Source organism: Miscanthus floridulus, chromosome 3 (assembly GCF_019320115.1).
Source record: "Miscanthus floridulus cultivar M001 chromosome 3, ASM1932011v1, whole genome shotgun sequence".
NCBI classification, from domain to species: Eukaryota; Viridiplantae; Streptophyta; class Magnoliopsida; order Poales; family Poaceae; genus Miscanthus; species Miscanthus floridulus.
In genome coordinates this window covers 27,841,815-27,869,342 of record NC_089582.1, presented here as the reverse complement: position 1 = coordinate 27,869,342, position 27,528 = coordinate 27,841,815, and the positions used below count along the sequence as shown (strand labels likewise).

Genomic DNA, 27,528 nt, shown 5'->3' with positions numbered 1-27,528 from the left:
CATCAAGGATGCAGCTCGATACATGTAAGGGTAAGTGAGAGTAGGATCCAGCTCACTTGCTTTGTCAAGGTCAGCCAGCTTTCTATCACCTTCAGAATACAACGACCTCTCCAGATACATCCACCCCAGTGGCAAATTTGATGTTATGACTGAACTGATGCTTCTCATAAGCCAAAGCCTTTTGGCCTTGTATGCCAGCGATTCTAGCAATACCAGCAATCGAATACACATGACCGGCAGAGAAGGCAACCTCAAATCCATGTTCAGCTTCACTATATTCTTTTCTCAAAAGTCTAATGCATCCAAGTTGATGAAAAGCTATTTGCTTCTGAGTAGGGGTAACTGCTAGCTGAACAAGCTTCTCTGACAAGAATACAGTTGTGTCTGTCCTCGGATCAATGTTCATTGCTACTTCACTAAGCAAGCAATACAACAAAAAGGACGCCTGCCCAACCATGATAAGTTGTTGCTGTGCAGTTGCACCTAAGAAGAGGCTAATTACTATATCATCAGCTAGACAATCGGGAAGTTCCTGTAAAAGCATTTGCAAGCAGAAGCAGCAAGAACTGGCGCATTTTCTTCAAATGCCAATGTCATGAGCTCAACGGCATCCTGCCTTGATGAAACAAATGAAGCCAGTTTCCTATCACATGCATCTTTTAGACTGTCACAACAAAATGTGTTTGGCAAACACCAGGATCTCCAATAAGATTTCCACAGGCAGATCCCCTAAACTACATGTAGAACTAAACTCAGAAACAGCTCTCATGCCCTCCAACGAAATACCATTCTCTGACAAATCAACAAGCTCAAGCTGTGACTCAGTGAACGGCCCATTAAGCATGGAGCAAAATGGTATTGACAAAGACGCAATCTTGCACCTATCACATGTCACCCTACCATCCTGTATTTGGAAGGTTACCATGGAAGAAAGTTGAGATGAGGAGCCTGTCTCCCATGAACCAATCACCTCAAAATTCCGCACAGGCATCTCGGAAGCAACATCAAGTAGACCAAACTCTCGACAGCATTTCCGACATGATGCAAGGACGTCAGATATGATCTCCTCCCCCCGCTTCTTGTAACGCAGCCATGCCCCAAATATGACTTTCTCATGGACGGTGCTTGCGCAGCGCCAGGCAGAGTGGAGACTCCTCTGGTGCAATTTTGCCTCCCCAAGGCCCCGAAACACCTGGGACTGGACCAAATACAGCCCTGGCCGCTCACTCGGACTACATTGTTCAAGCTCCTCGTGGATCCTTGACAGCACCTCAACATAATCCAAAGGTTTGTACAACGGCACTACAGGCGGCTCAGCAATCTTGATGAGTGACTCACTGCACAAAGCAAAAGAGTTTTAGTTAACCAGAAGATGCAATTCAGAACCATCACAGTATTTACTGAGCTAAGGAGTGAGCAAAATGCTGGAATGGCGTCGAGCTGGGGCTCACATGGAGGAAGGCGAGTAGGACGACTTGGGCAGCTTCCCTCGCTCCACCTGCAGCCATGACTGCGGGTTGAAGCCATATCCATGGATGTGCTGCTCGTCGCACGGCGACTCTGACAGGAAGCTGCTCCTCATAGAGCACAGGAGCGAGAAGACCTCCCAAATCTCCACACTCCCGGATTTTCAAACGAATCACAGATGCAAATCGCGAGGGGCTGGCATAACCACGCCAACCGCGGAAGCTCACGGAGGGAAGCCAAGAACCTAAGAATCAGAATCCACGCTACTCCCAGCTAATTGGGGCAAGACGAAGAAGAAGGTGTCGCGAAGGAGGCAGCAGCAGGAAAAGATTGGAATTTTGGTGCCTTTTACAGCCTCAGCCGGACCGCCCACCGATACTCCTCCAGGGGAGCCGGAACAAATCCGGGGAGGAAAGGCCGAACGGCCCGCGAAATCGCGCGGAGAACGGCCCCGCCGGACCGAATCTTGGCCGGGAAAAAGAAATGCACGGCGGGGCCGAATTCGACGGATCAAACCAAGAACGGAGCAATGGTTAGCAGCAGGAAGGAGCAGGGCGCGTGGGGCCCGCAGGTAGTGGCTGCGTGCGAGCTCGGATTCGGATCCTGTGGGGGGCAGCTTCGTGGAGGGAACGGGGGGTGGGGAGGAGGAAGACGAAGAGAGGAAGGAGGAAGGGGAGGCGAGGAAAGGAGAATTATTTTTTATTTTTCCTTTTCGTAGTGGATGTAGAGAGGAATAAACAAAGCAGTAGCAGTGGTGGTAGAGAAAATATTTAATTTGTGTAGTGTGTTTCATTCCTGAACTTGCTTGTGCCTAGCCCAGCCCTGCACATGAATCTATGCAGACAATGTGGTCTAATCCTCCGTACATTTACCTTATGGTACGATGATGTGTTGATGCGAAAGAAAAAGGCGCAATCTTATTTGAATTTTATGAGAAAAAATCAAGAGAAAATGAGGGTGTACTCTATCCATTCCAAATTATAAGTTATTTAAAAAAATAGACATATTACTTTTGTTATGCATATAGATACATAGATATGTCTGGATACAAAATAAAAGCTATGTATTTAGAAAAGTTATAACAACTTATAAATTTGAAATGGGTTGAGTAATACTTTTGCACCCCAAAGATATTTTCTAGTTGTTTAGTTGTGATTTAAGGCTTCTTAGTAGCTCTCGACTCCAAAAGTTTATGGTTTGTTGATAGTAGGCGCTCGTTGTATAAGTTATTTTGGGTAGGATGGTATATAAATGGCATGTATGGAATGGTTTAAAAGATGACAAACGTGGATACAGTTGAGCAATCTAGAATATCTTATAATTTAGAAATTTGAAATAAATTTTTGAAGCTTTGATGAGGACGGAAGGAGTAGTAAAGTTTGGTGTTTGTTGAGATCCATAACACCTTTTCATTTGCTTCTATTTTTTCATATAATGATGATTGGCTGATGTGTTGTCATGTTTGGTAGCAATTCTAACTAAAGCTAGTTAGTGCGAAGGCAACTGCAATGACAACCTCTAAACCGTACACTTTCGTAGTCACACCACACCGCACCATGCAAGTCCATTTCCGTTTGTACAATATGCATGTTGGCACCTGCTATATATAGTGTGTTGTCATGTTATCCGTTGTTTTCAGTTTTAAGCATAATCGGCCTGTTCACTGGTTGGTTTCTGGGCTGGTTTAGGCTGGTTGGTGCTGGTTTATTGTGAGAGAAAAATACTGTTGGCTGGCTGGTTTGGGCTGGCTGAAACCAACAAGCGAACAGGCTGAATGTGTTCTAATCATAACTAGACTAGATATATTTTGTGTGACATTAAAAAGATGAAAGTGGCGCTTAACCAACCCATTGTTTTTCTTGATAGCGTGCATAATAAATATACATATTTTCATCTATATGTGCTTCGATGCAAGGGTTTGGAATAGCTGACAGCTTCAGTTGAAAAAAAGGCAGTCATACCTATGCCTATGAGTATAGATTTTTTTTTTGAAGCTTAAGTTCAAGTTTCTCCTATGAATCTGAATGGTTTGTATATACGGCCACATCACCTACTATAGCTAGTTGGGCATGATATACATTCGTTTAATGGAGGAACAAAGCTAGGCCAGTGCTACCAGGATGGTAACACCGGCCTTGCCTCTAGACGGACTTCATATAATCCTAGGAGAAAGATAATCCCAAAAATTCAATCTATTTTCAATCAACTCAGCACCTCTTGATGTCTAGTTTAGCACCTCATTTGTATCCTTTCCGGCTCTGCCCCTAGTTCACTGCATAAATAATTGTAAAAAAAAACAGAGGTAAGACACTAGTACCACAACAAACAAACCCAATAATGGAGTGTCCTTTTCCATCTGCTTGTGCATGAATTGGTTGAGGTAGATGGACGACCAAGATTGGATTTATGGGGTCACGAGAATCAGAACAGGTAGTGAGGGTTTTTTTTCTTTTCAAGTGGAGAGCAGGGATTGGTTGGGAAACATGCGTGCATGCATGCATTGGCATCATCATCAAAAGTACAACTAACAAAGTCCCAATGTTAATGAAGACGCTTTGGACATTGGACAAAGGTTGTTGAAGCGTCATAATGCTCATGGTATGCATGGTTTTGAAAATAATTGCGTCGGAGTACTAGTGCAAATGAACCTACTAGTAGTTCCGGCGCAACATTCCGAAAATCTTTCTCAGATCAGCAATTCGACTTCGGAATAGGGTAGAAGGCTTGGATCCTGTTTACAGTATCTACTGAACTTTTAGCATGGAAGTCGCAATCGTCTGATTTCTCGTCGTTAGGAGAAAAACTAGTTTATTGGGCTCCCTTAGCCCCTTTTCCTAGTTTAGACTTGTTCGACAATAGTTTTCTCCGGCGCGGTGTCGCATTGGCCGTTCTATATAGCGCCACATCAGTCGTGATCAACGAGTGAGGCCAATCAGACGACTCCATCCTGTTCGCTTGATCGTATCAGCCAGGCTTATCAGCCATGATACAATGTTTCCACTCACAACAAAATAGCATCAGCCGGCTTATAAGCCACAGAAATGATCAAGCGAACAGAGTAATATATTGATAGTTAAAAAAAGGTTAAACAGACTTTACCAAAAAAATTATAGAAATATTTCCCAACAATTTATCTAGTATTTTCTAGAAAAGGTATACAACTAAAAATCCTAGATTTTGATTTTGTCTTAGAAATTTTGTTTTAGCCCAATATATATATATATATATATATATATATAAACAATTTTAGATTTCCATGAAGTCATGCACTACCTTATATTGTCTAGCTTGGGAACATTTGAATTTTATACGATTTGCTTTTTTGGTGTTTATTTGTCAGTAGAGATGCTCTCATTATCTGTTATATAGTCAGTCTACCTCTATAACGCTTTTCCGCAAACCTTATCATGTACTACGAGTATATATATATCTTTTTCCATCTAGCGCGACATGGAGAGAACATAGTATTCGTTTGACAATATGAAAATGCTAGTGTATGTGTATTGGATGAGCATGTAAACTTAAAACAGCTAGGCATGAACAAATGTTATACGTTTAAGAGCAGTAATAGCTTAGCAAATGTTTTCCCCTATTTGCTTGCGCTACTTTTCAGTTATGGAACAATGTTTTTCTCTCATAACATTTTAGCATAAGCCAAATTTCAGCATAACCGGACAGGGTTGAGGTCAAGAGGATTGCTTGTGTGTGTGTGTTTTTTAGATTGACTGCTTGTGTTGTACTGCGCATGGGTTGGAGTGAAAAGAAAAAAGTTCTCATTTTGCTGCTCGAGGCATTGTGTTTGCCGGGCCAGAGCCCGACCAACGGACCGAGGCAGTGAAAAAGATGGCCCGCGTTCCGCGCCGCTCGATTGCAGTTTCACCCCGCACGCGCGCGATGTGCCCGCCGCGGAAGGATCTGGCCTCCAATCCCATGCAATCATGAAGCTGAGACAATTGAGCCCACCAAGGCCCAAATCCGAGCGACGACCAACGGCCGGCCATATCTGTGACTCTGTCACCCTAAAAAGAATAATAGAAAAATAATAAAAAAAACTATGTGCTAGAGTCCTCTCGTACCTTGCAAATTCACCTCATATATCTTGCAACGTTCTGCCACAATTTATTTACGACGAGACTTTGACACCAGCAAGGGACCTTACAAATAAACCAGGTATTATTATAGAAATATAAAATAATCATTGGAACATAACCAATTGGTATTACCGTCATCTAGCTGTGTGGGTCATTTTAACCCCCGAGCATATTTTCGGCACCAGAGCATCTTCAATCAAGTCTCTTCACAAAGCGTGCTACTTACCGCTAAAACTCTATGCAGAGTCTGGCCCATTCTTGAAAAAACTCTGTACTAAAACACACCATATCATATGTTCCCTATGTAGATCTACTCACGTGAAGTCCAACACAATTGAATTTTCTATTTTATGTTTTTTCTATGATTTATTATGATTTTTTAAATATTTAGCCAAAGTAAACATAATAGAAAAAACCCACCAAGGATAATTGTCATGGGGTTCAAGTGGCCAGTTTTGGGAGTTGAGGGAGTAAAAGCTAACTTTTGTGATAGTTGAGGGAGGCAAACTGGACTTTTTCCTTTATATTTTCGCCTAAAATGCTCACCTTATGCAAAACCAAACTTCCCTACTGTGATTACCAGTCTTTCCTTAGCAAGCTCACACATTTGGTTTCTTGCCACACCCTAGCTATGCAACTCATAACAAACTTTTCTGTCTTTTTTATGTGGATTCAACATACACAGTATGGGTCCATAGAATCATGCAAGATTCCCTTAGGCCTTGTTTGTTTTCTTGCCAAACCAGGGGGTGGAGAGGATTGGAGGGAATTGAGGGGAGTTTTGACTTGTAGGGGTTTTAGGGGCCTCGAACCCCCTTGGTTTTGGGATAAAATGAACAAGCCCTTAGGTAGTTAGGCATTGCGAACTTCTCTAATGGATTTAGCATGTTATAGAGGTTCAAAATTGTAGCAAACTAATCTACTTTCTCAAAGTTATATACAGTGTTATCTTTAACATTGCAACTTAGCATGTTATGGAGGCAAAATTGTCACAGGGTATTCTTACTTATGCAAAGTTTTAATTATCGGTGAACTACTTATGTAAGAAAGCTAGGTTAACAACCAAACATGGAGACATTAGAGCTATGACATGATTCTCTTAAGGTGTTGCTTTAGATTCGACGTGTTTTGGAGGCTTAAGCTGTCCCAAAGTTCTCTAGGTTGCACAAAGTTGTGGTTTCTAAATTTATTTTTTTAAAGTGCACATGTAATTAATGGGAAAATAATTCTTAGACGTGAAAGATATATTATGTGTCATACGCTTGCTTATAGTCTAATAAAGAATTAAGAATAGTATGGGTTGAAGTACCTTCGTTCTCCTCTCCGGCGCTCCCTCTTCAAAGAAGTCGGTTGGATCGTCATGCACGACAAATAACAAAGTAGCTCTTGCACAGATAATAATACACATTATGCCTTGGTCATGAAGTTTTGACCATGAAATGCATATTGATGGACAAAAAATCAAATGAGTATGAATGCATCAAGGAAATGTATGACTTTGGCCTTGTGCATTACTGCTGGAAGGGTATTCATTCTGATGCACCGAAATAGACAAGCAAGGACGGTATCTGCACATGGGTTACCTGTACTTTGCTACTCCTTAAAGCTTAGTAGGCAAATCAAGCATGATGAATGCTGAATGCACGAGTAAAGTCTACAAATGCGCCAGTGATATATATATTTATTGGACACAAGACACTGGTATTCTTGCTTAACAGTTATTTATTGCAAGATCATATCCTCACTCGTAAGAGTTTGCTGGTATTGTCTGCTCCCTCCGTCCCTAAATATCTATCGTTTTCGCCTCTCGAGAAATAACTTTGACTAAATATATATTAAAAGATATTAATATTTATGATACATAATTAGTATCACTGTATAGATATTTGAATCTAGTTTTATAATAAATTTATTTGGAGATAGAAATGTTGCACACATTTTCTATAAATCAAGTCAAAATTATCGATACGCAAATCGTGGCGACACAGAGTATATATCAGCAACAACTTAGGCCGCGTTTAGAAGCCAAAATTTTTTGGTTTTGGGTACGGTAGCTCGTTTGTTTGTATTTAGCAATTAGTGTCTAATTATGGACTAATTAGGTTCGAAAGTTTTGTCTCACGATTTCTCACCTAACTGTGCAATTAGTTTTTTTTTGTTCGTCTTCATTTAGTACTCCATGCATGTGCCGCAAGATTTGATGTGATGAGTACTGCGCAAAATTTTTTGGAATCTAAACGGGGCTTTACTCGGTTTAGGCAAACTGTTAGGTACGACCGTACGAGCCATGTGTGAAGGCTGACGTGTACACAGAGTCCCCTTTTATTTATTCGTGCAAAGTGACACAGCGTGCCAACTTTTTTTTTTATCTCACAACAGGTTGTCGAATTACAGGATATCAAGATGGAGGCATGCAGTTTGATGAGGTATTCATTTCAGATCGATTCGTGTAAAGCCACGGTGGCGTATTTTTCGACAACATTTTAAGGAAGTTTGGGAACCTAGGCGCTTGGCAGGATTGAGAACCAACTCTGATCTGTGAATCCAGCTGGCGGGCACCACAGTTTTCATTGTACACAGTTTTTTTTCTTTTTCGTTTTACAACTTATTACAACATATATAATGGTGTCATCTTAATTTATCGGCTTGACATTATATATGAATACAAGTTATTGCAAGATATTTCTTTACTTATGCAGAGTTAATTGTTGATGAACTTGATAGACCACGGGACCTTGTTCGTTTGATAAGCTAAGCAAGGTTTGGTCAACAGGTAAACAAATACTCCATCCAATCTAAATTATAAGCGTTTTGTTTTTTCTAGATACATCATTTTTATTATGCACTTAGATATACAACATCTGTAGATATATATCTACAAAACAAAACGTCTTAATTTGAAATAAATGGAGTACTTACAAGTTATGAATGTGGACGGGTTAGAAAAAAAGGGAGATACTAGCGCCTGGACGTCCGGACAGAAGCGCACCTCCTGCGCCTCCTCTATCACGCACGCCCGCGGAAACGCCGTGCCCGCCGCTCCTTCCTCCTTACCTCATTCTCTCTCCCCGCGAGTTCGGACGACGCGCCTCCTCCCTATGCTCGCCCCCCCCCCCCCCCCCCTTGTGCTCCTTCCCCCTGAACCCCTCCTCTCTCTACATGGGGTAGGACCCACGACCGGGATAAGGACGACTGGACGAGCGCACCTCGTCCGCACGACCCTAGGTGCGCCATGCACCTCGACCGCCGGCCCCCAGCACGCCCCATCCACCGGCCCCGACTTGCCGCGCCCAATCCCCCAGCGCACAGGCCGTGCCCCGTGATTCTCTACCTCTGAAATATGAAACACTTGGATGCAACATCGTCTGAAGCTGAAAAAACATTTGGAATATCACTTGAAACATGTGTGTAAAACATATACAACATCCAGATAAAACACTTGCAATTTGCAACATGAAAGAACACTTATTGCAACATAAGACTGAAATAGTTGAAACATTTCGAACATAATCTTGCGACATATATGTGTGAAACATATACAACATCCATATCAAAAAGCTTGCAACATGCATATGAAATAGATGAAACATTTTGAACAAACTCTTGCAATATGCCTTTGAAACACTTGCAACATGCCTCTAAAATACTTGCAACATACCTTCAAAACATCTGAAACACTTAAAACATACATTTGTAACATAGGCGGAGGGAGCGAGCGGCACGCAAGCACCACCAGCCCGACGCGCGCGGGAGGGAGCGGGCCGACCAGCAAAGGTGGCCATGCACGACGGGTAGGAGAGAGGAGCGAGCGGCACAGGCTGGATGCGTGCGACGGTAGCACCAGCAGAGGCGGTTGCGCTGTAGAAGGCCGCGGCGGGGCGAAAGCGCGGTGGAGAGAGCCATGGTGGAGCACGCCGCGATGGTGCTGTCGCGGTGCGGGGGGAGAGGGAGGTAGCGACGGAATGGGTGCAGATGCTGCGGGGAAGCCTGAGGAAAGGGAAAGTGAGAGCGGAGTATTCCGTATTTTTTTAGCAATGCGGTGCGAGTCTGTTGGTCCGTTCGGCCAGCGTTGTGGCCTACCAACGGTGACGTTCGATGGATTTCTACCAGATCGGACACCCTGACCCAGTATTATCGTAGCAAAAAAACCCTCCCTCTCTCTTACACACACAAAAAGCCAAGGGGTATTTTTTGAAACTTGTAAGGGGGGTATTTTTTTGAAACCTGTAGGGCTCATTTGGATGAAGGGTGCCCAAAACCACGTGTGTTTAAGCCCCCAAGGGGTTTTATACACTGCACTTGCCACCCCTATCCCCTAGGAGACGGAATCCCCTAGTGGAAAAAATTACCAGCTATCATTTGGGAAACATGAGGATACAAATCCCGGACGATAAAAAATATTCAGAATAATCAGAAAAACACACAGAATTCAGAAATGATGTTTTCTCAAGCTGAAACTTAGCACCACAGATAAATTTAGTACTGATACGTAATTCATTTGCATAGACTTTTAAGATTATGGAAGTAAAGACTAACATGTGCAGTTCAAACAAGGAATAAACATAAAAGCGGCATCGTGGAATGCGAGAAATTAGAAATTTCTCAGTGACTGATATGTTCAGTAGCTTTGACACTTCATGAGATGCCTCTTCAAATGTCCTGGACACTCAAACCTGCATCAACAAACATTATCATTATCACAGATGTAAATATAGGAACTGCAAATACTAATGTTAACTGCACACAAGATCATAGCTAGCAACAGACTATCAGATTAAATTGACGTCAATACCTATCAAGCTTGCTATCAAATTGGTAACGGCTTCTAGTCAAATATCATTTGTAAAATTGGTAATTGCACTCAAAACATACTGTATAACCAAAAACGGATTCAGGTTGTATACTTAGGCCCCTTTGAAATGCTAGAGTTTCACGCAATCATACAGTACTCACAGAAAAAATATTGGATTTGTGCAAATGAAAATCTGGTTCAATTTCTCAGTACTAACAAAGAAAAAATCTGATTCACTATCATTCTTCTTGAGCAATAATTATACCAGCTTTCATTCATGCAGGATAACTCAATACTAACAAAGAAAAAATTTGGTGAATTTTAGATTATGAAAAATGTTGCAGCCCCTTAACCATGGTGATTAATTGATTTCTGAATTTAATTGTTCCTATCCTAACTTCCATTTTCTAATCTTCCAAGTAATCAGTTAGTTGATTTCTACTCCTATTGTTTTTTGGTTGATTGACCATTGTCTGAGGGTAGGTGAATCTTGCAAGGATTTGCAAAGGATAACTTTTTTATCATATAGCCAAAAGTATCATTCTTCTACATGCACACTAGATTAGAAACTTTGCTTGTACAGCCAAATTAATGAAAAGCTTCCTGCTTTATAGAGTACTGCAAAATTAGGCATTTGGGTTTTCAGTTTTAGTCAAAGGCACTGTAAAACTCACAGAAACTCCAACAGTCAATTACAGCACTAGGCACTGGGCAGAAGGTCAGATTTCATAAATAAATTCTACAACACCATGTACTTCTCACAGTACCGTAAAATTCTTACACAAGGGGTAGTACTAGTAAGGTAGGTAGTCACAAGAACAGTAAACTTACCTTTGGAGCAATCTCACCCTTGATCCACAATAGGCGAACTCTTGGGTTTGTGAAGTTGATAAAAATTTCTCTGTTCACCTCACACTTCATGACGCTTGTTGCTTGCGTCTTCTCTTCATTTGAGAGCTCTTCCATGGATTTCAGAAGATCCATACACTTCTTGATAGAATAGTCACCTTTACTTGTTTCATCTAGTGATTCCACAAAAGTTTTGCTTTGTTTTATCTTGTGGTCCAAATAGCCTTGTAGAACTCCAACAATGCTTCTCTTTTTCCCACTTCCTGATCCCTTTTGTCCCGAAAAAGCAGAGGAAGCTGGTTCTGCTCCAGTGAGGTCTATAGGTTCACTTGATGCCCTATGATCATCCATACTTGCAGAGAAAGGGTTCATGCTGCTATCTGGAGCATCTATATCACTGGCGTTGACATGTTGAGTGAAAGCCGGTAGGTGCAACTCAAGTGGCTCTGTTGATGTGAAATTTAATTCACCTGTTGCAATGCTTCCTGTTTCATGTGGATAAATAAACTTAAGTCACATGAATGCCCCAAAAATATTAGCAGAAAAGGATAGTAGTAGCAGGAAAGCTACTACTGTACAGAACACACATTGAAATAAAAAGTTTATTTTAATAGTTCAAAAAAGCTATCTGCAGGACAGTTACACAGCTACATAGTTTGAGAAACATATGCTAATAGTTCAAAAAAGCTATCTGTAGGACAGTTGCCAGCTATAGTAGTCTAACAAAAAGCTATCTCAAAACAAATGCTAGTAGCTCAAAAAATCTAAATACCGAACACTACTGTAGGACAATTAAAAAAGCTATCTGCATTAGTAGCTGAATAAAAAGTTTACCTTCATACACTTTCTCACACTCGTGATACAAAGGAAATGCTTTTGCTTGGAACTTCTTAAGCCTTGGATGATCCTGGCAAATGCAAACTAAAGTTAGCAGCATAGTAACAAGCTAAATTATCTAGCAAGTGAAATGATCTTACAACATACATCAATAAGTTTCTTCCATTTATTTGGTAAAGCATTGATCATGCATAAAGAATCATTCCAGCCAACCCCACTTTCCTTAATCCCTGCCCGAATGGCCTTGTAGTTTTCTTTAATGTCCTTCTCCATGTCTTTAATCTGTGCCTTCGAAAATCCAGCGGATGGAAACTTCTCATTGAAATGCTTTATGATACTTCTCCATCCTTCAGGTGACCAACCATTTTGGCCCTTAAACCTTTCATGATTGTGTTCTTGAAGTACATCAAGAAGTCCTTTCTCATAATTAAAGATCCATGATGCTCTTGAGCTTTGTCCTTTAGTCATAGCTAGAGTTTACAAAAATAACATTCAAACACAACTGTAATAGTTTGGTGACATATAACATAACTCACATAGATAGGAAGTCATAAACATAGATGTCTTATACAATAGCACATTGGCATGTTCAACATTTATTACATAACACACTACAAAATAATCTTCATGCTCTATGACTTAACTGCTACTTCCTAAGCATGACTTTGATTGTAGCGTTCCCACATTTGCATGGCAATCTGATCTCTTAGGACATTTGCAGCATGGTCTAGTAAATTTAGCGACTGTACATTATTTTGATGATTATCATCTCCTTGTGGAAGATCAACATGATCAGATTCTGGTATATAAGTAGGTTGGTGATCTAGCCAATTCTCGTCACCATTTAGACATCTAATTATGTTATGAAATACAGCGGCTGCTGCTGGATTTTTTATTTGAAATTCTATGGGATGATGTGTTCCCACTTTTAGAATTTGAAACCTTTTCTTAAGAATCCCAATAGCCCTCTCAATATGGTTTCTAAGAAGTGCATGACGATGATTGAAAAGCTCTTTGTGATCAGCATATTCTCTTCTTCGAGATGAGCGCCGCCGAAACTCAGCAATGTGATATCTAACTCCTCGATAAGGCGCAAGGAATTGTGGTGCATTTGCATACCCACCATCCACAAGATAAAACTTTCCCTTGGGAACTTGGAAACCCTTGGAAATAGATGATCGAAGAACTCCAGCATCTGAAGCAGACCCTTCCCACCCACAAGAGATAAATGTGAAGTTCAGGTTGAAGTCACATGCTACCATGACATTCTGAGATAGTGTGCCTTTCCTATTCCTATATGGGGGGCTTTCTCTTTTGCAATTGTGATAGGCACATGTGTGCCATCGATAGCACCAATACAATTCTGTAAAAAATGAAACTTAAAAATAGAGCAAAATGTTGGAGAGACAGTAAGGTCTAGTGTTATGCCTCACCTGAAAAAGGGCCAAAATCTAGGATCCGTAGCGATCTTGGGGTGAGTTTGGTTGGAAGTAGGAAGCTTCAGAAATCTATAGGTGAGAGTGGGAATGATATTGAAAACTGCCCTTATGTGCCTATGGATAGTTTCACCACTATGCTGAAATGCTTTCTTCAGTCAATCATTGCTAGCATTCTGTGAAATCATATACATAAACATCCCTAGCTGCTCCTCAATGGTAACACCTCGTGTGTCACACAATAGACCCTTATGCCTAAGATAGTTACATATCTCCTTAAATATTCGTGTCTCCATGCAAAACTCAGATTTACACCAATTCTCGTGCACCTCTAGAATTTCCTTCACCTTCTTAGCACCAGTATACTCGGAGGTATGCTCTGGCCTCTTCTCTTCATTCAGACATTCAAGTATTGCAGGAACAATGATGAGGACATCACTCCTTCAGATGTACCCACTGATCCTCCAACCATCATGCAAGGTCCAATGACCCGGGCTCGAATGCGTCAACTCAATTTAGAGGTGAGCTCGTTCTTAAGCGATCCTTTTTATACTTATGAGAATAGACTACTACCTAATGATGTTATCTTGCTTAGGAACATTGGAGAGGGTCATGAAGGACTTAGAGGATGTGGTGGAGGCAAAGATGACCAGCAAGGACGTCCAACAGGAACTGGAGGCCCGGTCCAACATGATTTCGAGTCTGCCTTGGCCTCCAGGACCAGTCTGCCTTAAACTGGTCACCCAAGACGCATTCGGACTCCATTTTCAACGATCCACATATGGATGGAAAGATAATTTGATAAGGAAGCCAATCCAAGTGGTCTCACAGCAAAAGCTCTTTGGAATCAACAGGAATCATTGAAACAAGTCAACGTCCAGAATCTATCAGGGTGCTGCGACACCGTCTTTTGGTCCGTTGGACCATGTATCGTGTTTGGGCCATTAGGGGCTCATCTAGGGGTCTTGCATGACCCTAGAGTCTTCATAAACAGCCATCGCCCCTCCATTAGGGTTTGGGTTTTGCTTAGATTATTCTGTCAAGAATAGTTTCGTCGTTCATCGGTTTGTGAGACCCCAACTTCGTGAGATTAATCATTCATCTGCAATTTGGTTGTGTTCTTTCTTGTTCTTGCTTGTGTTCTTTGTTGCACAGGCAGGGATTAGCCTTCTTGGCGAGGTCAACTAGGTCCATGACTTGGTTGATAACCAGAGGAGCTGTGGTGCTAAGATTGTAGGGTTCGATCTTTCGATCTGAAGCTGGATCGGTGTGTCATTCTCCGCCACAACGATAGTTACCTCTACCTGACGGAAGATCGGGATCCCCATTTCCATTAAGTGGTAATCAGAGCTAAGGTATACCGTCAGGTTCATATTTATCCCCTAGTTTTGAGTGTTTCACTTTCGTCCCATAGTCCAGTGCAATACTTTTATTTCCTGTCCTAGAACCTTCCGCACCATAGCCTTTGCATATTTTGGTTTCAGAGTCCGTCGTGTTGAGTTTGTGTCCTGGTCAAGGTCTTGTTGCTGGTTAGGTCATGTTAGAGTCCAGTTCGTGTGTTTTTCCCCATCGTTTCCATCAAATCTTTGCTGCTATGACCAATTTTGCGTACATTGTTCCCGTTTTGTCCTCTAATTCGGATCCAATTCTTAAAACTGGTCTAGTTGTCGCATACGAACTCCGATTTCAACGTTCCATATATCAAAATCGATTAGAAAAAAATTTCGGATCCGTCCATCCCCTGCATTATTGGGGTTGGAAAATTTTAAATTGGTAAAAAACTGGTCACAAGATCCTCTTTTCGTGGTCACAATGTTTTTGTTGATTTTGAGCAAGTTTTCTAAAAATTCCACAGGCCACGTCTTTCACTTGTTTAAGCTCATATTTTTTGTGGTTACTTCTTTTGTGCTCCTAAGTGAAGAAAAAATATCAAAAAAATAAAATAAAAAATTCAAAATTTCCCAAAAAAACAACGACGGTCTAAAAAAATAGAAAAAAGAGATGGGCAAAACAGGAACAATATCTAAAGGAGCACATAGAGAAGACCAAAGTGAGCTATGTTAGCGTATGCTATCTGGTTCCTTGTTTGTGTTGTTGTTTCCATCCACCATACTTATTTTTCACACATCTGTCACCTTGCTATCCACCATACTTGCTTGTTTGTTACACACCTGGTACTTGGAGCATTTTAGACCAGCAACGAGAACAAGTACGTTGGACTATAATTCAGCATTACTTTCTGTTACTGACTTGTGTGCTAGATATACATATTATTTTTTGTGTGCCTTCCAAACTTCACAAACTCTTCAGATTAGTACAGAAAAAGGGCCTCGCAATCTCGGTACCACTACCTCACAGGTATCATGAACCAGCCGTCAGTTGTACCGCCCACTGCTTGCGTTGGTAAGAACTTTGTAAGAGCTTGGTAAGACGCTTCCACTTGCTGTGAAAAGTGACACCACTATAACCACGTAGTCATTTGGTAGAGATAACTTTCACTGTTTGTTCCTGTTTTTGTGTTTACAATGACAGGAGGTGATCAGACTAGAGATAACAATCCTAAGGATTTGAACGAGTGTGTCAGCCAAGAGAAACTATAAGCTGTTATAGAGGATGCCCAAAAAATGATGAATGAGGCCATCAGGAAGGCCGTCACTGACGCACTCATTGAACTCAACATTGGCAACAGCATGGAGGAATTGGACAAACAAATTTCCATGCTAACCGACAAGGTTACTGAGTTGGAAACCTTGGTGGCAGTCAACAACAATGACATCTCCGGCAGCTACACCGATAGTCTCTTGCCAGAAGACACGGTGCATGATGCCATGGGGAACATAGATCGAGCAGCCTTTCGACAAGTAAGATTACGATGACGTCTTCACCGTAACACGACAGGTATGGGTGGTGTCCACCACCATCAAGGTAATAATCACCGTGTACCCGATGATCCTTATGCTAAGATTAAGTTCACAATACCATCTTTTTCGGGTCATTATGATCCTGAGGGATATCTTGATTGGGAGATGACGGTAGAACAAAAGTTTAGTGCCCACCTTGTGCCTGAGCATCATAGAGTTCGACAAGCTACTAGTGAGTTTAAGGATTTTGCCATTATTTGGTGGAATGGGCTAGCTGTATAGGATGCTTTACCTGGTACGTGGGAAGAACTTAAGGTAGCTATGCGTGATCGCTTTTTCCTCCTTCTTATCATAGAGATTTGCATAAGAAATTTGTCGGGTACCATAAAACGGGGTACCCTGAGCGTACACCATGAGAGGCACTAAAATCCCATCAACGGCAAAGTTAGAGGGAAAGCCATGGGCTCATAACTAGCCCTGTCCGAACCCACTTGGATCTCTGCGTCGCCTTAGGCCTCTCACTGGAGGTCTCGGCAAGGAGACGCAATCTCCGCCTCGCACGATGCCTCTTACGGGAGGTCTCGACAAGGAGCTCCGCCTCGTGTGAGACCTCTTGTGGAAGGCCTCGGCAAGGAGGCCAATCTCCGCCTCGCGCGAGGCCTCTTACGGGAGGTCTCGGCAAGGAGCTCTGCCTCGCGCGAGACCTCTTGCGGAAGGCCTCGGCAAGGAGGCCAATCTCCATCTCGTGCGAGGCTTTATCCTCCGTCTCGCGCGAGGCCGACTTATTCGTAACCCGTCGCCCCCGCCTCGGCTGGTCTTCCCGACAGCACGTCATGTCCCATTAATACGTCAACCACTCCCGCAATCTCAGCCGGACGATGGCTTGACACCGCGGAATGGCCAACGGGACATGAGGTCACATTAGCGTCATACCGGCTGAGACAGGGCGCGGCGGGGACTACCGGCCACTGTGCTTTGATGATGTGCCCACGATCTACGCCCACGCTACACTGTGCCCCGCGATCCCCGCCTCAAAAACAACACGACGTGGGCAACCGGGCCCGTGTCATCACCACCCCCGGACCAGCACACCAGATCAACCGCTCTCTCTGAGCCTCAACACTCTACACCAAGGTCTCGGCTATCTCAGGATTCATGTCTGCCGAGACTCCCCCCACTACGGTGCGGCCTCGGCGTCGATCGAGACTTGGCCTCGTGCACAGCCAGTCCACAGCGACTCGCATGCTGACCGCCGCACTCGCTCCGAGGCAGTCCTAGAGCTCCCATGACGCACAGGATCAGATGTGACCTGCACGCCACCCTAGTATTCCAAGAACGGACCACTCCGACGACCACGCCACCACAGGAACAGGCTACAGGGCTCGGACATGCCGCCTCTGTTCGCACGACGCCGTATAGTTAGCACATGTAATGTCCTCATCCTCCCTTCAACTATAAAAGGAAAGGACCTGGGCCATTTAGGAAGGACGGACAAAGAACAACACCCTATAACACATATATTTCCCTGCCGCTTGAGAGCAACGTCTCAAGCGACCCACATCACACCTCGCCGAGACCTGGGACTGGCTCCCTCTCTCACCCAGCTTGTAACCCCCTACTACAAGCACTTTGGTGCAAGGAATACAAGGTCGATCTCTCAGACTGGACGTAGGGCACCGATTGCCTGAACCAGTATAAACCTTATGTCTCTTTGCATCACCATCCGGGATTAGGGGCACGCAGTTCACATTTACTGGTTGGTTGAGGACCCCCCGGTCCGAAACACCGACAGTTGGCATGCCAGGTAGGGGCCTACTACATGTAAGCTTAATCATCCTAGCAAGTCCCAGATGGCAAACCCCATACGACCACTACATCTCGACACAATGATCTGGTTTGGGAGCCTAGAGTTTATGTCTCTAGGATACAAGTACGACATGGTACTCCTCCCACCCAGAGCCCGTCAACTGACGGCAACATCATGCACCAGCAGCCTAGGCGCGGGCGGCGCCTGGGCCGCCGCTCCCATCACGCTCGCTAGGCACGGCACGAGCGGGACCACCCCGGCACCGCGCAAGCTCAGGGCGACACGCCGCACTCCGCCGGTATCCCACGCCCAGCTGTTGGCACAAGGTCCCTGGTCGGGGGCCTGTCTAGCCTGAGCCTAGGCAAGGGAAAGACGACGGTGGCGCGCAGCGACGCCTCGTCATCAAGCTCTGCCCCGCCACCTCCTGAGGAGCTGACTTCTTTCATCACCTCATTCGACACATACTGCTATGTGACTATGCCATGCTGTCTCAGAAATGCAGGGGCCACGTACCAGCGGTGCACCACCTAGGTCTTTGATGAGCACATCGGGCGAACCGTCGAGGCTAGCATGGACAACATCGGGGACAAGTCTAGGAAGGCCAGTGACCTCGTCGACAACTTGGAAGTTGGTGGCTCGCCCAAGTACTAAAGCCCGGGACCTACAAGCTAGCCTACGAGAAGGGCGAAATCCTCACCAACACTTGGAACATAGAACAGATACGTCGCTTCTACCCTTAAATTCCCAAGCGTCATACAATTTTCCTCGAAATACAATAAAGAAGCATTCTTTAATTGTTCTAAATTTTTAAGGAAACCCCCGAGCCCATCAGTACGGGTTTGGCATTACGATAACGCTAGGGGGGAGACTCGACTCTGCCTCTGCAGAACCGAGCCTCCCTTAGGAGCTAGGGGGAACCCCGCCCCCCCCAAATCTCAAACTCTGTCACGAACTCTGACAAATCAATTGTAAAAAACCTAAGGACCGAAAGTATGCCTCGAGGCCAAAAGGCTGGCCGAGCCGCGAGACTGCCTACGCCTCTGGGCTACGGCAACTCCCTCACCACCTTTCGCCAGAGAGGCAGCTTGGGCTCCGAGGAAGTTTTTTGCAAGTGATATGTTCAGAAACGAGGCAGAGGGTCTCAGCAATACAATAACACGGTAAGGGAGACTCGGCTCTGCCTCGGCAGAACCAAGCCTCCATCGGGGGCTAGATGGGGGACTCCCCCTAAGACCCACGCACCATTCTTCAGTCGTTTTTCAAAAAAATTCCTACGCCAAGTCTCTAGCAGGCTCTGACGAATCAGTTGTAAAAACCCCTCGGACCAAAGTCTGTTTCCTAAGCAAGAGGTCGGTAGAGTCGTGAGACGGCCTACGCCTCCAGGCTATGGCACTCCCTCACTACCTCTCGCCCAAGGGACGGCTTAGGCTCCAAGGGGGTGTTTTGCAAATGAAATCTGATCAGGAGCAACAGAGAGCAGAGGCTCGGAAACACGAGAAAAACAACTAAGAAGCACAAATACTTCAAAAAGAAAGGCCTCGACGGCCACAAGCGTTACGATACAAAGACAATTCCTACTTTATTTTTACATAGCCCCTTGGGTCCAGGTCAAGGCTCAGGGCCTCTAGCATCGGCAGATGGTAGGAGAGGGACCACCTCCTCTTCAAAGAGCGTCGCCAGCGCCATGCCAGGGCCTTCCGCCACCTCCATCAGCTTCGTGACCACCGCGTCGGCCTCCTCATCATCGTCAGGAAGGACATAGCCATCACTGATGGCCGGGAGGTCGACGCCAATGTAGTGAGAGGAGATGACGGCCAACGCGTGCTTGACACCCATGTGCAGCGCTCCTCAGAGCCGCTCGCGCATCTGGCTGCTCAGCGCGATCAAACGGCTCCCAAGGGAGCTACTTGACTGAAACCCTTTGACCTCCAAGGCCTCGCAGGCGGAAAGGGCGGCATGCTTCAGTGCCTCGTGCTCCCCAATCTCAGTCTCGAGCACCGTCTGCATTGTGCTAGAAGCCTTGGCTGCCCGAGCGACCTCCGCCTCTGACTCTGCACCATGGAAAACAGAATGAGGTTGAGCGAGGGAAAAAAAACAACCTAGACTAGGGGCGGAAGCCCATGGAACTCACCCTTGGCCTTCTGCTCCCAGCGTCGGGTCTCGACCTGATAGGCCTCGGCCTTCTGCTTCAAGCACTAGGCCTCGACTCGAGAAGCCTCGGCCGCCCTGAAAGCTTCGCTCCCTAGCTCTACGTCACACAAGTTAGGGAGCGAACATAAGGAAAAGAAAAGAAAACAAGGGGACTAAAACTCACCCTCGACCGTCCCCCTCCAAACCACAGCCTCAGTTTGCGAGGCCTCAGCTGTAGTAAGGGCCTCATCCAAGGCACCTTTCGTCAGCTGGTGCGCATTCTGTTCCACCCCTAGCTGCCCCGTAAGAGCGGTGGCCGAGGCCGTAGCTTCAATGGCTCGAGCCCGAAAGGCATCTCGATCGCTGGCCATGCGGGTGAGCTCCTCCTCCAACTCCTTGACCCACACCGCCAGAGGGGTGAGCTGCTTCTAGGCCGTGGCCGCCTCGACCTTCATGTCGGCACAGCAGAGGCGGAGATCCTCCACCTCCACGCTTTGCACCGCCAGAAGCTCGTTGGCACCCGCAAGCAGGCCCCTTTGCCACTGGAGCTGGTCCCAGACACCCCTCTCCCATCGGAGAAAGACCGACTTCCCAAGGGACCGGGTCTCGAGCTCCTGGGGAAGCAGAACAAGGGTCATTGATTGCAACAAAACTCAGAAAAAGACAACATCACGTGGGAAAAGAAAACGCGAACCTGGGCGACTCCGGGTAGGTCGTCGGCCACCACGGACAGCGCCGTTCATAGCGACCGCTCTGCTAGCTGGCAGTATTGCTCGAAGGTGCCCCAGTACCCGCCCTCGGCTGCATCCTCGAGGGCGAACAGAGGCTCCCCCTCAAGGTCATCCCGACTCCGCCACAGTACCCACGGGTGATCCCACCCGCGAGGCTCGGGTCGCACCCGCACGAGGGCCGAGCTTCCCTCGCCCAAGATCGGAGCCGGTTGTTCCACGGCGCCGGTCTCCTCGGCATCGACCACCTCCCGCGCCCGGGAAGTATCATCGGAGGAGATCGGATAGACCTCCACCTCCCGGGCGCCCTCTCATAACAACGGCGGACCTTGAACCAAGGGCACCACCGAGGCCTCCGCCGCCTTCATCCCTACCTCCTGGACAGACGGCCTCGCCGCCATCACGTCGGCCTCGATGGTCTCAGGGGCTCTGGCCTCCGCCATCGTGGCCTCAGTGGTCGCAGAAACACCGACTGCAGCCACTGCGGTCTCTGCGGTCTTAGGCGCCCCGGCCTCCGTCGCCTCAGCCTCGGAGATGCCGGGGGCCTCGACAACCAAGGGCACCCTAGCCTCATCCGACTCGTGAGCCTCGCCCTCATAGGGCGGAAACACTCTCTCCCCCGTCTGTGTCGGGGTCACCTCGACGACCCCTCCTTAGGTGGCTGGCTCCTTCGGGTCGGCCCTCGTCGGTGCCGCGCCGCGTTGTATAGCGGTTTGTGCCTCCGCCACCCAGTGCGCGGAGGAGCTGGGGCTCACCTTGAGCGCCTTAAGGGGCGCCAAGGGAAGCTCATCCGCAGACCGCTTCCAACTAAGGAAAAATCACCTACAGGGTCAGCACAGGACCAAAGAGCGAACGGAAAGCGCTGCGACCCCACCAAAGATACACCTACCTTGAACAGGGCGGCAATCGCTTCGCCACGGTGACCCTCGTCCGCAAAGGCGGTGGCGGAGGCAGGGGCATCGCCTCCATGTCCATCGGTGCCGGCCGGTCCTCAAAGGACCCCGGCGCCCCGTCGGTCCTCTACGAGGGCGGTTGCGTCGCCTCCGTCGCCACTTGTTCCACCATCGCCGTCGAGCCCACTGGGCTGACGGCGCGTTTGCCCAACGCCTGCGCTCCGGGCGTGTCGGCCTCGGCCCCGGAGCGGGCAATCGCCAACCCCGGGTCCGCTTCTCCTCCTCCTCCCGGTAGTGCCGGGCTGCTTGCCAACGCCCCAGGCACCACCTCCACTACGTCAAGGAGATAGTCCAGGGGACCTCGCCATACCTCACCCTCGTCCTCCCCGTCCGAGGCCTCCGTCGACAATGATGACGACGGGGATTCCTCCAACGGAAGGCCGTCCTTCCTTTGTTGACGGCGGCGCTTGTCCAGCTCCTCGCGCGCGAGGATCTTCTTCGTGCGCTTCGCCGCTTCGGCGTCCTTCCTCTTTTTCTACGCATCGGCGTGTGCCCGGTTGATCGCCCGCCGCCTCACGTCCTCGGGGATGGGCGGCGGAGAGGCGCACACGTCCCTCATCCCCTACAGGAATGGTGAACATGCATGAGAAGTAAGGAGAAATGGAGGAGGCTCGGGGACTACAGCGGCACACGACTTACTAGCGAGAGGAACCCCCATGACGGTCGCATCGCGATGGGCGTCAGGTTGTAGCCCCTCAGCTTCGCCTCTACCGTCTCCCCAACCCGACGAACAATTTCCTCATCGGAAAGGGCAGAGGAGGACATTCAGATGCCCTTAATGGGCTCACCCGGCTTCATCTCGAACAGCCGCCGCCGCCGAGCCATCAGCGGCAGCACCCTTCGGCGGTGGAAGGCAGCCACGACCATAGCCACGGTAAGGCCATGGCCCCGCTGCCTCTCCAGCCCCTCTAGAAGCGGCTGCAGCTTGGGCTGGTCATCCTTCGGGACGCCGTACTTCCATCTCTCCGGGCAGCTCTCCACAATCTGCCCAATGTAGGGGGGAAGTCCTCCGTCGTCGTTACAAAGGTAGAACCAGCTCGTGTACCACCGACGATTGGAGGACGCGAGCTGGGCCGGGATGTAGAGGTGCTAGCGGTCCTGGCGCACTTGGAGAGTGCAGCTGCTGGCCCTTGTCGCCTTCCTCGTACCCGATGTGCCTGTCAGCTTAGTGGTGTGCCCCGCCCGGAATAGATGGAGCCACAACTCCCAATGGGGAGCAATCCCCAAGTACCCCTCGCAGACGGCAATAAAGATAGCCGCCTATGCGATGGAGTTGGGGTTGAAGTTGTGAAGCTCCACGCCATAGTAGTGCGGGAGCGCCCGCAAGAACCGATCCGCCGGAACACCGAGGCCGCGCTCGTGAAAGGAGACGAAGCTCACGACGTAGCCGTCGCGAGGCCTTAGCTCTGGCTCGCCGTATGGAGCAATCCACTCCGGCCTAGTGGGGTCCATCACCGGACGAAGGAGTCCACCGTCGACGAGCGACTAGAGTGTCTCCTCGGTGACATCGGAAGGATCCTAGGGGTCTGCCTCAACAACAACGATGTCGCCAGCCATGAGTGCGATGGAAGGATCAGATGCGGCGATGAGTTTTTCTCTCTCCCACACTCTCGCTTTTTCTCACTTTTTCCTTGGCTCGCCCTTCTCCCTTCTTCCCGGCACCCGCTGCTCTAGCGACGGCTCGATGGAAGCAGAACTGACGCAGGCAAGGCAAGGTGAGGTGGGGCGAGACTCTTCGAGTATTTATGCAGGGGGGAGGTGAAACGAACGGGCGATGAAATCGGGGAAGTTTCCCCCCCCCCATCCGGCGCGGTTAACCACGAGCCGATTTTGCCGCCCACGCGCCCACTTCATTCCCATTAATTGCGGGAACAGTTATGTCCCATCCACCATGTCACGCTCAGCCACTATGGCAGCAGGCGTTGTTTTGTCTCCCTATGAAATCGCCTCAAAAGGCGCACCACCCGTTGCTGAGCCAATGGGGACGATATTCCCTCGGCCCATTCCTTTCAGATGAAGGAACCAGGCTTTGAGCCTATTACGGTCTAGGGGTTCGAAGGCTGGGCCCCAAGGGGTTTCGACAGCCGCCCTAGGATAACAGAGTCAGGGACGACCATGGGCGAGCCTATACAGGGCTGAGGCCCAAGCAAGCAAAACGCTTGGAACGCCCTAAGTCATGTCCGAGACCGGCAGGAAGGTCTTTGAATGGGATCCCACCGTAGGGAGGCATCGAGCCACCGAGGCCCAGCGAACGGCCTCGACACCCACTAGAGATATCCTCCGGTACTCTTGGAGTGTGTCTCTGGACCGCTAGCCGTCCCCTAGCGAACGGGGCATGGGCCTCCACTCGGACTCACCCGATAACAGCTCACCGAAAGTGCCAACGCTCGTGCCCATCGAGGGTAGCCTGGCATATTCCACCCCTCCTTCCGAACGAAAAGGAAGTGTGAGGGTCGTACAAAAAAGCTAGGGGAACCCCCGATGGACCTCTCGCCCCGTGCAGAGGCTAGGGGGCTCTTCCTGCAAGCTTGCCGAGACCTAGCGACTCTGGTTCGCACTCAAGGGGGCTCAGCAAGACAACCCCTCCTTCCAAGCGAAAAGGAAGCGCGAGGGTCGTACAAAAAGCCAGGGGAGCTCCTGATGGCCCTCTGCTCTGTGCGGAGGCTAGGGAGCCCTCCTTGCAACCTCGCCGAGACCCCGCGACTAAGGCTCGCACCCAAAGGGGCCTCGACAAACAAACCCTCAAGCGCGAGGGGCATATAAAAAGTCAGGGGAGCTCTCGACGGCCCTCTCGCCCCGTGCAGAGGCTAGGGGGCTCTTCCTGCAACCCTATCGAGACCCAGCGGCTCTGGCTCGCACCCGAATGGGCTCGGCAAACAAACCCTCCGTCCGAACGAAAAGGATATGGGAGGGTCGAATAAAAAAAAGCCAGGGGACCCCTGACCGCCCTCTTGCTCCAGGCGGAGGCTCGGGGGCTCCTCCTGCACCCCAGACAAAGACAAACAATCTAAGTCCATGCTAGAGGTTTCGTTACAAATACGATAAAGGGCACCAAGCTCGTTACGGTCCAAGGGTTCGAAGGCCGGGCCCCTAGAGGTTTCGATAGCCGCCCCAGGGCAACAAAGTCAGGGACGACTTTGGGGCGAGCCTATGAATGGCCGAGGCCCGAGCGAACAATCGCTCAGGGCGTCCTAAGCTGTGTCCAAGACCGGCAGGGAAGTCTCCGAATGGGATCCCACCGTAGGGAGCCACCGAGGCCCAGCGAATGGCCTCGGCACCTACTAGAGAAACCCTCTGGTACTCTTGGAGTGCATCTCTGGACCGCTAGCCGTCCCCTAGCGAACAGGGCATGGGCCTCCACTCGGACTCACCCGATAACAGCTCACCGGAGGTGCCAATGCTCGTGCCCATCGAGGGTAGCCTGGTACATTCCACCCCTCCTTCCGAGCAAAAAGGAAGCGTGAGGGTCGTACCAAAAGCCAGGGGAACCCCTGATGGACCTCTCACTCCACGCGGAGGCTAGAGGGCTCTTTCGGCCACCTCGCCGAGACCCCCGCGACCCGAACTCGCACTTGTGGGCTCGGCAAATACAATGAAAACCCCTCTCTCAAACACGAAAACGAAAAAAGCCCCTGGAGGAGTAACTCCACTCCTCCAGGGCCTCGGGATCTACACCCGGCGGGTGCGCTCGTGTGCACCCACCGAAACCTCAAGAAACAAAACACAATCCCTACGGGAGCGACTGCAAACCAAGTCTTGATAAAGCCTCAGGGAGAATGCACTCACCCTCCTTGAGGCTCGGGGGCTACTGTCGGGTACCATAAAATGGGGTACCCCGAGCATACACCACGAGAGGCACTAAAATCCTGTCAATGGCAAAGTTAGAGGGAAAGCCATGGGCTCATAACCAGCCCCGTCCAAACCCACCTAGATCTCTGCGTCGCCTCAGGCCTCTCACAGGAGGTCTCGGCAAGGAGACACAATCTCCGCCTCGTGCGAGGCCTCTTATGGGAGGTCTCGACAAGGAGCTCCGCCTCACGCGAGACCTCTTGCGGAAGGCCTCGGCAAGGAGGCCAATCTCCGCCTCGCATGAGGCCTCTTACGGGAGGTCTCGGCAAGGAGCTCTGCCTCACGTGAGACCCCTTGCGAAAGGCCTCGGTAAGGAGGCCAATCTCCATCTCGCGTGAGGCTTTATCCTCCGTCTCATGCAAGGCCAGCTTATCCGTAAACCGTCACCCCCGCCTCGGCTGGTCTTCCCGACAGCACGTCATGTCCCATTAATACGTCAACCACTCCCACAATCTCAGCCGAACGATGGCTCGACACCGCGGAATGGCTGATGGGACATAAGGTCACATCAGCGCCATACCGGCTGAGACAGGGCACGGCGGGGACTACTGGCCACTGTGCTTTGACGCTGTGCCCACGATCTGCGCCTACGCTACACTATGCCCCGCGATCCCCGCCTCGAAAACAACATGACATGGGCAACCGGGCCCATGTCGTCACCACCCCTGGACCAGCACACCAGATCAACTGCTCTCTCTAGGCCTCGGCACTCTACACCAAGGTCTCGGCTATTTCGGGATTCGTGTCTGCCGAGACCCCCCACTACGGTGCGGCCTCGGCGTCGACCGAGACTCAGCCTCGCGCACAGCCAGTCCACAGTGACTCGCATGCTGACCACCGCACTCGCTCCGAGGCAGTCCTAGAGCTCCCATGACGCACAGGATCGGATGTGACCTGCACGCAGCCCTAGTATTCCAAGAACGGACCACTCCAACGACCACGCCGCCATAGGAACAGGCTACAGGGCTCAGACACGCCGCCTCTGTTCACACGACGCCATATAGTTAGCACATGTAATGTCCTCGTCCTCCCTTCAACTATAAAAGGAAAGGACCTAGGCCATTTAGGGAGGACGGATGAAGAACAACACCCTATAACACATATATTTCTCTGCCGCTTGAGAGCAACGTCTCAAGTGACCCACATCACACCTCGCTGAGACCTGGGACTGGCTCCCTCTCTCACCCAGCTTGTAACCCCCTACTACAAGCACTTTGGTGTAAGGAATACAAGGTTGATCTCTCAGACTGGACGTAGGGCACCGATTGCCTGAACCAGTATAAACCTTGTGTCTCTTTACATCACCATCCGGGATTAGGAGCACGTAGTTCACATTTACTGGTTGGTTGAGGACCCCCCGGTCCGAAACACCGACAAAATTGATGCGATTAGAACAAGGAGATAAATCTATACATGATTACTATGGTGAGCTCCAAAAGGGATTGATGCGCTGTAGTGTTGTGGAGGGGAACGAAGATGCCATTTGTCGTTTTTATTCGGGTTTGAGGCGTGAGATTCAGGATATTGTTGATTATAAAGAATTTAACACTGTCAACCAATTGTTTTAGTTTGCTATGCTTGCAGAAAAGGAATTGTAGGGCCGTGAACAACAAAGAAAGAGCAAGGTCAGCACCACATACATGCCATGCTTGGCACCGTCTTTGGGGCTGACCAAGCCAACCCCTTTTTGGGCGCCTCCACCAGTGAGCAAGCAACCAACAGCCTCTA

General features: G+C 48.3%; 1 protein-coding gene and 2 pseudogenes across 1 annotated transcript; all 3 read right to left on the bottom strand.

Annotated features, from left to right (window-relative positions):
• Positions 1 to 6: 6 nt before the first annotated feature.
• On the bottom strand, positions 7 to 2,244 carry LOC136545304 (ETO1-like protein 1; annotated as a pseudogene).
• Positions 2,245 to 10,225: 7,981 nt separating this feature from the next.
• Positions 10,226 to 12,504, bottom strand: LOC136543385 (uncharacterized). The gene is made up of 4 exons (XM_066535846.1): positions 12,184 to 12,504; positions 12,034 to 12,106; positions 11,182 to 11,684; positions 10,226 to 10,231 (listed from the first exon to the last, which is right to left on the bottom strand). The coding sequence occupies exons 1-4, from the start codon at positions 12,502 to 12,504 to the stop codon at positions 10,226 to 10,228; spliced, it is 903 nt and encodes a 300-aa protein (XP_066391943.1).
• Positions 12,505 to 12,689: 185 nt separating this feature from the next.
• LOC136543384 (uncharacterized) lies at positions 12,690 to 13,768 on the bottom strand (annotated as a pseudogene).
• Between the last annotated feature and the right edge of the window lie 13,760 nt (positions 13,769 to 27,528).